The following is a 12,074-nucleotide window of genomic DNA, read 5'->3' as shown; positions in this document are numbered from 1 at the left end:
TAAAAACCATTGATTTCTTCCCTTTATTGGTTTATCCCACTTTAAAGATAAAATCTGATTTGATCTGATTAGATATAATCAAATTATTTCTTGAATAACTTACGAGTGTCAACCACTAAAAATAACTTGGCATTATATACATTTTCTAAGGCATTAAACCAACATCCACAAATGACACAATGATTTCCTTTTAATCTTTTATGCTTAATAATGGGTCATTGGTAAAGTCAAAAACTAAGTATCATATTTTAATTACTACGTTTTTTTTTTTTTTGAAACCCTCATACTTTAATTATTTGATTGACTCTAAAATTGGTTAACATAATTGGTTAATTTCTAATTGACACATGACTATAGCATCTAACAACTTTTATACGTAGAAAAATGAGTGCTTGTAATAATCTATGATTCTTTTTTTTTTTTTAATTAAAACTACGGAGTAGTACTTTGTGTATACAAAATAGTGACAAAAAAAAATAAAATAATATATTACAGTCATTAAAAAAATACGGAGTAATAAATTCCACTCTTTCTCTCTCCATTTATGTCTCTCCATCATCCATATTCCCCTGACAATCTCTCTCTAATTTCTCTCTCTACAATTTTCGCTCTTTCATTCAATTTTCAAAGTTTCTCATAAAAATATAAAAAATCAAAAAGTAAAAATTATTCATTTTCTCAAATAGAATCTATCAACCCCATGTCTTACGCTCACTTATCCTTCCTAAAAATTTTACTGTATTAAAATCATCAAATTCCAAAAATAGGAAATTTGAAAAAAAAAAAACCATTACTTTTTTTTTAAAAGCAAAACCGGAAATTCTACCGGAAAACCGCTCTCATTGAGCCTGAAAACCGCTTTTCTACCCAGAAAACGGAATCCCTTTACAATTTGAAACCATTTTCTGGGTTTCTGCGTAATCTGTTTGATAATTTAGAGTTATTTTGATCTGGGGTTTCTAGAAAATTCTAGAAAGTAGTGGATGCTAAGGTTAAATGGTGGAGGAAAGAGGGGATGATAAGGTGAGATGGGGTACATGGGAAGAATTGATCTTAGGTGGGGCTGTTCTTAGACATGGTTCTCACAATTGGGATGCTGTTGCTTCGGAGCTCCAAACCCGTTCTCTTTACCCTTACTTTTTTACTCCTAGGGTATATCCATTTTCTCTCTCCTCTCTTTTTTATTTTATTTTATTTCATTTTATTTTGATTTTATAATATATGCTTTTTAATTTATTTATTTATTTTGTCATAATGTATGAGGTTTGATTATTTCATGAATATCTTTGTTATTGTATTATTTTATGATTGGTGTAGCGTATCAGGATTATTTTATGATTGGTGGAATTCTCTAAAAATCAAATTTGGTTTTTGCCTTTTGTCATTATTTTATGGCGTTGTGATGGTTTTGGAATATTGTTACGTTTACTCAATGGATAATCTACCCATATGTATTTAATTTTTTTTTATAAAATGAATTTTATGCGTGGTCGGGTTGGATTATGTATCCTAATATTCGCCGTAGATGAGTGATCTATCTAGGTTAAATAAGTTTATTGTTGAGCTAAAACTTAATATAGATGGGCTTTATTGAAGCTTACATATAGATCGAGGATAATGTGGCTAACTTGAAAGTTTGTAGGAGCTTACTAAATATAGAATGTTGCTTACTCTGTTATTTCCAATTTAATAAGCCACATTTCTATCACATAAAGTTTTAAGCTATTCCATCTAGTAAACATCCGGGTGCACTTAGAGCTTAGTGGTAGGTGCACCCAAGAGTAGTTTTTTTTAGAAAAAACCCTTTGGTTCACATTCACCTTTCTTTCGGTGTACCTATAAATTTTTGTAAAGGCTTACAAGGCTGCACTGCCTACATATAAGGAGATAAAAGTGAAAATAATTAATGATATCAACATTTTAATATATGATATCAATATTTCAATATGTAATATCAACTCTTTAATGTATGATATCAACATTTTAATGTATGATATCAACTTTAAGTCTTTAAACATCTAACAGCATTTCCATATCTGATATGGATATCAACTATTTAATACTTGTATATGATATCAACACTTAAATATCTGATATAAACTTGTTCATTCCTAATATCAATATCTCAATAGACAATACTCGTAGTTGATATCAAATACTCTATATTAAATTAAGGAATTTCATTCCTAATTCTCTCCAAAATAGTACAGAAATTGTATTAGAGATATGAGATTAAATATATATATTACACATATTTTTTTATATTGATTTGATCTCATATTTATAACAAATTGTCTTTCATCAAGAATTCAAAAATGAAATTGACTTTCAGCAAGTCTTTTTCATATGTCACCAACATTATTTTAGATGCACCTCTTCATACCTCATTGCCATTTTTTGTCCCGTGTTGGTAATTGTCTGTCCACAGGCCAAGACTATGTCATTGGCAGCTTCTTCGTTCTTGTTGTTGTGCCAAAGTTGTGGAGATGGTGGCACATCTATAGTTGTTGCCGTAAATGTGAAGGTTGTAAAGTCAGAGCGTGGACAGTGGAGAGAGAGAAGGAACAAGGGATTTGATTTGATTTAATAGTAGCTTTCTACCATCAATTGGCAATTTTTGCATGTCAAAATTTTTGAAGTATTGTCAGAAAGGTCCTTTTAAGTAGGTCTTTTTGTTGTAAAGTTTTTTTTTTACAAAAAAGGTGGCACAAAAGGTCCTTTTATCGCACTTAGGTTGTGACGAGGGTCCTTTGACCGAATTTCGGCAATTGACTTTTTTTTTTACCAACCAAAAAAATTCACATGCCCTTGCACAAAAATCCATTTTTTCCCCTTTTCACCTTTTCTCCTTTATTAAACCCTAATTTCTTCATCGTCAACCTCAACACGAACCTTATTTTGTGAAAAAAAATCATCAAATGCCGATTCTAGTCTATCACATTAAAATTGAATGCAATTGAAGACAAATCGAACCAGGTGAAGGGGAAAAGTGGGGAAAGGGGAAAAAAAAGGATTGGTCATATACAACACACGTGACTTTTTTTAGCCGAAAAAAAGTTAATGGTCGAAATCCGGTCATAAAACCCTCTCAACACCTAAGTGTGATAAAAGAACCTTTTGTGCTACATTATAAGAGGACCATTCTGACAAATTTTTCTTTTATTTTATTTTTAACTGTAGTTATAAATAAATTTAAATTATAATGAGCTTGATTGTTTGATTTTAACAACTGTATAAATCATCAAAGGTAATTATGATTTTATAAATTATCATATCTAAGGTCAATTACATAATCATTAAGTAACCAAATGTGACCTATTAAAGTGGACGGAGGGAGTACTTATCATGATGTGTGCCCATTGCTCCTCAATTGCTACTTTGCAAGTCCAATAATGAACTGTATTGTTTCATATTATTCGGAACCCATCACCATTACCATGTTGGGTTTGTTTCCTAACAATCATCTCCTTAAGTCTACTTGGTCTCAAAAATAGATAATCATCATTGAAACACCGATAATCATCTTAGAAGAACAATCGTCCCTTCTAAAGCCAACTCCGTTTTCCCTACCATTAAAGAAGAAATTACACTATTGTATTATTTGGCAAGGTCACTAGTAGAAGTATTCAAGCTATTTAAGTGATTTACATGATTTAACTCTCTATTGTCTTCCATCTCGAGTCCAGTCATACCTTGTGAAATATCTTGTTAGCCAAAGATTTTGTCTATTTTCTAAGGTTCGTTTCCTTAGAACATCATATTACCTCCGTTACATATTAGTTGCAACTTTGGGGTATTATTTGTGAGACATAAAATATTTCAAAGTTGCAACTAATATGTAACGGAGGTAGTACTTGATTTTTGTTGCATGGGCCAACCACATAGTCGATACGGCACGTAATCTCATTCCATTTGCATTTCAACAAATTTCCTAAAATTCTTTCATTTAATCTTGATTTTCCATCCACCTTTATCCTTTATGCATCTCAACCCTTGGCTTTTGATACAATCGGTAACTTGGTTAGAAATAGTAAGAGAATAATCATATTGGCAAAGCACACACACCATAGTTTAACTTGGTAAACCCATGTCCCAACTTGTATTATTAATCAAAATTGTTATCAGCAATACAATCCCATACCTTAAAGTTGTATTTCTCACACATATCAATAACAATGGCATATGAATCTTTAGTTTGGCTATTTATATACCCAATCAGTCCCTCTAACACAATACTACTAGGATACAATTAAGAAGAAACCAACTTAACCAAGAAATTTTCTTTCCTAGTTTCATACAATTTATCCTTAACTACAACACTAAAATCTGGAATAAATATAGCACAATATATTCTCATTTAAAAAAAAAATTGATTTTTTATCAGTGAAATTTTATGAGAAACTACCTAATTAAAAAATATTGTAAGAAACTACTAATAAAAGGTAAAATGTTGTAAGATACTACATTTGACCAAAATTCCACTATGACTTAATTTTACGGCGCTAACTCACTTCAAAACACCCCCAGAAATCCCTGCGGGGTTGTTTTTCAAGATGATAAGGTTATATTTGGGGTGGTTGGGGGATATTTCGAGTTTGTGAGGGTAGTTTTGTGCTTTGGGCTGTTTGGGGTGGTGGTTTTTGAGGTTAGATGTGGTAGTTTTGGGGTTGGCAAGTGGTTTCAGAGTGGTGGAGGCAATTCTAAGCTAGTTGTTTTGGTTGGGGATGAAAGCGGTGGTTGCGGGGGTATTTTGAGGTGGGTCAAAGGTGGAAATTCGTTAGAGGAAGTATTTTACGATATTTTACCTTTTATTAGGTTGTTTCTTATAACATTTACCTTTTATCAGGTAGTTTTTTATAACATTGTTTTTAATATGTTGTTTATCACAAAATCTAGGTTTTATTAGGTAGTTCACGAGAAAAAAAATCCTTAAATAAATTATCCAAACATATACCATAAGCTGAGCTGCCGAGTTCTTGTTGAGATCGCCAATTTAACACTTGTTGACACCAACGCATGCCCACTGCTCTTCAACTGCAGGTTAAAAATATCCTGAATTTTATTTCCTAACAGTTATTTGGAGTTTTATTTCATTTATCTGTGAATATGTGTTGTAACTGTTGTTGCTACTAATTGGTCTTTGAAGATGTCTTATATCTTTACCGCCTCGATGAATTGGTTAGCAGGATCATGGAATACTGTTATACTGGAACCTAAAGTTCTAGGTTATTAGAGTTCATAAGAGATCCTTAATTCTATTTCATATCTTGTCCTTTCCCCCGGGTAACTATTAGCATGTTTGTGCTGGATAGCTCACTGGAGCTCTTATCTTTTTGAGGGCAAGCAATCTGTGCACTCCAGTGTTTTTTAGTGAATCAAATCTTGGTTGCTGTTAGCTTTTTCTGGACTCTTAAGTGTTTAAATAACCTTAATGTGAAAATAACAGAAACGTAGGGCTAATGTGACAGGTAACTTTTGATTATATGATTGACAGGACGATGCTGTCTATTGTGTGTTTTGGACATGTCTTATTTTCCTTCCTGTTGTGCACTTACAGAAGTTGGTTGCACTCTTTTTGGCTTTCGCTGTGATTTTCAATTTATAAATTAAACCTCATACAGAATACAGCTGACTGCACTATGATGATATTGAGCAAGATATCCTTTCCCCAATTTGCTTGCTATCAAGAGGACTTACATATTGTCTAATGTCTATTACTATGATAGCTTCTTAAATAGGAAATTGAAATTCTGAAATCTGCAATTTGTACAGCATTAGTCAAGGTCTTATATTCTTGTGTACTATGGAGTTTTGCCTCTATTTTCAAGGTTATGAGTTATTACTGATTATGGGCAGTATTTGGTCATTAATTATTGATTGTTGGATGGAGCTGGGTGTTAATCATTTGCTGTGTTAGTACTTTGATATTAGCGCTGGATGGACTAGAACTATGGGTTTGTAGTAGTCTGCCGATGTTACTGTTTCATGGGGCTGTAATGCCTGGTAAGAAGAGGGCTCTGTTATACACCTCTTGAATTCACATTTTGGACTGTAGTTAGGTGCTTGAAGCTTAAAATAGTTTCTATACTACTTTGAACTTTTATGTTAAGCAATCCTCATAGAATGTGAATTACTACTTCACATACTAAGTGGTGCATATTTTGCTGTCAATCTTTGCTTAAAACTTTATATACTACTTAGAAATCAGATTTGGGTACACAAGAAAGCAAGTTTGTCTTTAGTATGAAGTATATATTACTTATTCTGAGAATGATCTGGTTATAACATTGGAACTTTAGAACACTAATTTGAGAAATTTTCTGTGCATGTTATTGGAAAGTTTGTTCTTGTGAGCTTTTTGCATCTGGGCCATACATTTTGGTATGGATATTATATATGCATGATGGTAATTCGTGGATATGTATTTCATTGTTTGCACTACCTTGATGGTCCCTGGTTTAGGTCCCTGGTTTAGTTAAATGTTTTACATAGTTACTAAGATAATTTGTCGCTTGTGATCTTTCATGATTGGTTTGGACCAAGGGATTTGACATTTTCCCTTCATCTGTTGATGCCTCCTGTATTAGTTTCTTGCTTTCCTTTTATATACCATGATAATTTAACTAATATCTAATATGATGATTAAATAACTGCAGGTGTGCAAAGCTAAATTTAAGGTGCTGCAAGAGTGTTATTCTGACTGTTCGTAAGTATAGTGCTTTGCTGAATTGCTGCCACTGTTTTAAGTTGGTTCAGTTCAGACTATTTGATTATGTTCTAAATGTTTAACAAACTAAACAATCATCATCATCTGTTTGCAGTTTTGCACTATAGCACTTTACAATATGATCCAAAACTTGTTTTGTTGATTTATGTGCCATGTCAAACTCTTCTCATTGGCATTTGCATCTACTGTCTGTTGTCTGGCTGAAGAGTTGACCCAAAATGAGATTACATTTACGAATTACTATTAATGTTTAAAAGTGAGGAGTAAACTTGAAATACAAAGTATGAGTTATGATAATAATGTCTGTTAGAGAGGACTAACCGACTAATGGATTCTGGCAGAAACATTAGATTCCCATGTTTACTGACTCTAGCAGTAATGTAGTATAATAGTTTTAATCTTCGTCTACCCCTTTTTCCACCTAAATGAAAATAAGTTAATAAATAAATAAAATAAAATCCTTACTGTGAAGACTGTAGTATCTGAAAAATGTGAGAGAAAGTCCAATTTTATATGCCGAGTACAGATCTATGCATGTCATAAGATGGGATTGCAAATAATTATAGTCTTTATATATGCTTTGTTGGGTTGTAATAACTAGTAAGGCGTTTTTTTTCTTGTGTTATATAACCCATTTTGCTCTGAAATAATATCTTTCTCAATCTCAACCTCTAAAATTGCCAGTAATTAACTTGCTGTTTGTATTTTGGTTTATCCTAGTGCTTGGTTTGAAGAGTTGCGGAAAAAGCGTGTAAATGAATTACGTAGAGAGTTGGAGAAATCAGAGGAATCAATTGGGTAAGTAATATTAATTGACATGTGACAATCATGGTGTTTGTGGTGCAGCTGACTTTTTTAATGCATTCATGCCACCTTATCAAATCCTTGTCCTCGACCCTTTGTTTGGCCTCTAACCTGGCTAAAGTTTATTCCAATTTGTCTGAGTATTTGACTGTTGTTGCCGAAATTGTGGGAGTTGGAGGGGTGGTTAAACAGATTCTACAAGTCACGAAAATGTGCTTTTGAGGTTTTAATATTTGTTTGCAGATTATTATCTTGACCAATACAAGTACAACAGTCCAAATGCGATAGTTGCCTGATTTATTTCTTAAGTCAAGTTTGCCTTTTTTTTCTTTTCTTTTTTTATTTTTTAAAAGTTTTATTAATTCACTTATTCTTGCCTTTAGGATATTCTATGTATGTATAGGAATAGAGACAAGCGGACCATTGTCCCAAAACTTCCAATCGATAAGTGTAATAGCTTTAGGATATTCTATGTATGTATAGGAATAGAGACAAGCAGTCAATTGTCCCAAGACCCCCTCAGTCGATAAGTGTTGGACAATAGCTTTAGGATATTCTATGTATGTATAGGAATTGAGACAAGCAAACAATCGCCCCAAAACTCCCAATCAATAAGTGTTAGACAATAGCTTAGAATATTCTATGTAATAGAAGAAATGCATTCAAGCATTGAGGTGAGTCATGAGATAGATAAAACTTTGCACAGAAAGTGCTTGCTGAAGACCTAATCCGTACTTTGAAGTTGGTTGCACTGTAGAATGGGTTCTTTTTATAAAGTTGTTTAGTACCCTTGCTGCATTTCATGTATGTGTTCTATATTTTTTTTCATACAGGAATTTTTGTGTTAGTAAGTGCTAATTTCTCTTTTTTTTTTTTTTTTTTTTTTTTGTGGAAGAAACCTCTGAATTTTCCTTCCCTTCTTCTTTAGTTTGATTTTTATATATTATTGTCAAGAATTACCAATTAACACTTAGGCTTTGTTTGTTTTAACGAAAAAATTGTTTTTGGAAAATGATTCTCAATGGAATATCATTTCAAGGGAAAGCACAATTGTAAAAATAGTTTTCTTTTGTTTGTTTCCTTGCAACAAAAATTATAGAGAAAGGGAAAAATAAAAGTGGAAGGGAAGAGATTGATGAGAGTAGAGATTAGGAATGTAAGGAATAGGGAAGAAATTTTGGCATATCTTCTTTTCAAAAGGAAACATTTTCCACCTTTGAGAGAACTATTTTCCACCTTTAATAAAATTGTTTTCCATCCTTACTAACCAAGCAATGGAAAATGAATAATCATTTTTTTGGATAATGTATTCCGTCAAAACAAACAGAGCTTTGGTGGTGGATACAGTTTTTTTTTTTTTTTTTTTTTTTTGTTCTCTTTAGCTCTACTTAATTCAGAGGTGCTTCCTTTTTAGTTTTCAAAAATAAAAACATTTTTCTTTCTCAATTTTTCTATTTAGGTGAAGGTTAATTTTTCTTTCCATTACATAAAAACCTTTTTCCTTTTATCAATTCTTAAACTTCTATTTTAACAATCTATATGGAACCTCTTCATACTTCTTTAGTTTTGGGAAGTTAAATATGGGATGCAAGGAGTTGTATAGAAGCACTGTAAACATAGAATAACACAAGATTCTAGCAACATTAATGAACCTGTAGAGCAACATTGTTGATAGACCTCGGTAAAGTTGTAAGACACACTATGATCACCTTTTGTTTTTTTTTTTTTAGATAGATTTCTTATTAGATTTGTTCAATGATAGTACTTAGTTCCCTTCTTTTATTCTTAATTAGTCCTTGACCAGCGTATAACTCTATACTGCAGTCACAAGTCTATTAACACTAATTTATGTCAAATAAATTTTCTTGCAGCTCTTTAGAAACAAAACTTGAAACTTTGAAATCTGAGAAAGCAGTGTGTAGTTATGCTGATCTTGGCTGTAGTGCAGCTGAGTCTTTGGAACCTTTAGTCAAATCAGGAGAAAATGAATCATCTGGTAAAGACGTATCCCGGGATGGGTCATCTGCTGGTAGTTTCACTCAGGAAACCCGGGAAAATTCGATACCACAGTGCCAAGCTGCTGCTACTGAAGCATCAGTAGAGAAGAGAGAGAGAAAGCCTGTGGTTTTGGAGCCATGTATAAGGTTAGAGAAGTTTCCTGGTATAGACAAAATAGCGGAAACCATGCTCTTGGAGCATGGAGTACACATCAAGAAGAAAAGAGGGAAGAGGAGAAGAAAGGAGATGAACAAGGACGGAAAGGGTGGAAGTGTTGGAGAAAATAACTTGAGGTGTTCACCTGATATAATGATAACTGTAGCTAACGAAAAAGTGACAAAAGGCAATGTCCAGCCTGTAATAGCTCCCGATGCAAATGTTCAGAATCCATGTACGAGTGAGCAGGGAATGGATGAATTTGTAAAGATCTTAGATTCTATAATGGAGAATGAACATGCCTCTGTGTTCAGGCGCCGACTAGATAGCCAGGTATGAACAGTTAGATTCTTTAATAATCCCCCCCTCCCCTTCTCTTCCGCCTTCCTTCAACCCTTTGTCCCAGATGCATGGTAATCAGAGGGAGCGACTACTGAGCATTGAGTATTAGAGACTTGGCTCATTAGGGAGGACATTAAACTTGGACATTTCTGATCATAATTTTAGGGTATTATTACAATGGGAAATGAAGTGAAATGATTAGTTAGTTCAACTCTACCAAATACTGATGTTTATAATCTTCCTCACTGTTATTTCTATTGTTGACCATGCTAATTAATTATGCCATAGCTGTTAACTGAAATTCATGTTGCTTTTTTACTCCATGCTGCTTTTTGTTTGTTATTCACCTTGCACTCAGCTCATATGATAAGTAATAATATAAGAGGATAATGGTAATGCATTTGTGTAATTTTGCAAGTTCCATAACAACTTCCATGGTAGTGTAACCCAACTCCCAATATGTACTATGCAAATTTTCATTGCTAGTATCTTATACGAAGTAGCTGATGATTCAAGTTTACTAAATATTAACAGATAATTAGGGATGGAGTCGCATCACTATTGCATCAGACTTCTGCTTCTAAGAGCTAGGATTATTTTTTAGTCCATTTTTTTTTTCTTTAAATGACTACTTCTGAAGTTTTGAGCCATGTTGCTGATTCTGCAATTGTTAATCTGTTTTGTCGTTGCAGAAGAGAGCTAGATATAAGAGGATCATACGACAGCACATGGATCTTGACACAATCAGATCAAGAATCGCCAACAAAAGCATCACATCAATAATTGAACTTCTGCGGGACTTGTTGCTTCTTGCCAACAACGCTCTAGTTTTCTACTCCAAGTGTACAAGAGAATACAAATGTGCATTAGTATTTAGAGACCTAGTTACTAAGACGTTACATCAACATTATAAAGTGACCGGCAACAAGTTTGGTGCTGCAGAAACTCCGAATACACCAATGCACAAACCAACAGCAAAACCAAGAAGTGCTCGGCCCTTCAACAGCAAGATTTTGAACCAGCCAGTGATTGCGGTAAATAATGCTCAGGGTACGTCTATTGTTGTTGCTCGCAAAGTGTCTGGTCAACCTCCTGGCATTGTGGGTTCACCATCCTCTGCAGAATCAGCTGCTTTAACAAAGAAAATTCAGGGAAAGCGAGGGAAAGTTGGGCGTGTTAGACGGGGTAATGCTGGTATACAAGCTGAAACTCCCATGAAGGTGAGAAAGAGAGCTAGAGTCAAGTAGACGGGCTAGAAAGTATGTAGGAACATAGCTTTTTTTTTCTTCTCGCCCTCCTAACTTCCCCTATCCTCTGTGCTCAGTGTTAGTTCTCACCTTAACTCAACTTTTGTTGCAAACGATCCCTCCTTTTGTAGTTGTAAACGACTAACTAACCAAAAGATGTACAGCCTTATGATAAGAGCAATAGTTATGGTAGATTCATTGTGTTTCTCCTTTTACTGGTACAGGGATTGTGAGACATGCAGTCCGTCATAGAGTACATCCTTAACATACAACGAATGAATTTACTGCAAGGAAACAGTTCGGGTTACATAGCCTTATGATGAAGAAAATAAAGGAAAACTGGTGAAATATAATTCAAAATTTCTACCTATTCATATGTGCAGGATTTAGATTATCATTTCACCTTTGAAGACACATTAAAATGGGGTTCCATATAAATTTTCTAATCTTTTGGTCTACCAAATTTGACAAAAGTATAAGAAAATTGTGTAAATATGACTATGAATACATATCTTACAATCAACTCTAGTTTAAAAATCTTTTTGGTTTTCTTTACGATCATATATATAATTATTTAAACAATACAACACGATATTTAAAAACAATGTTTTTAAAAATGTGATAACAAATTTAATGTCTAAAAACATCGTTGACAAGAAAATGAGACATTTAGATCATTGTTTGTTACAGTCGTTGAAATTACTAAACACGAAAAATTCTTACATACGTACCATGGACTACGTAGTCCAACGCCCAATGCACAACATCAGTCAGCAGCATGAGAAGTGCGTAGAAGCAAT

At 33.4% G+C, this 12,074-nt stretch overlaps 1 protein-coding gene across 1 annotated transcript; it reads left to right on the top strand.

The window, feature by feature from the left end:
- The first annotated feature begins 354 nt into the window (after nt 1–354).
- LOC110693556 lies at nt 355–11,489 on the top strand. The gene is made up of 5 exons (XM_021870683.1): nt 355–1,152; nt 6,657–6,706; nt 7,448–7,525; nt 9,403–10,018; nt 10,720–11,489. The coding sequence occupies exons 1-5, from the start codon at nt 997–999 to the stop codon at nt 11,272–11,274; spliced, it is 1,455 nt and encodes a 484-aa protein (XP_021726375.1). The 5' UTR covers nt 355–996; the 3' UTR covers nt 11,275–11,489.
- Nucleotides 11,490–12,074: the final 585 nt, after the last annotated feature.

The sequence above is a fragment of the Chenopodium quinoa genome, unplaced genomic scaffold (assembly GCF_001683475.1).
Source record: "Chenopodium quinoa cultivar QQ74 unplaced genomic scaffold, ASM168347v1, whole genome shotgun sequence".
NCBI classification, from domain to species: Eukaryota; Viridiplantae; Streptophyta; class Magnoliopsida; order Caryophyllales; family Amaranthaceae; genus Chenopodium; species Chenopodium quinoa.
Note: the sequence above shows the minus strand (reverse complement) of the source record. Positions and strands in the feature narration are given on the sequence as shown.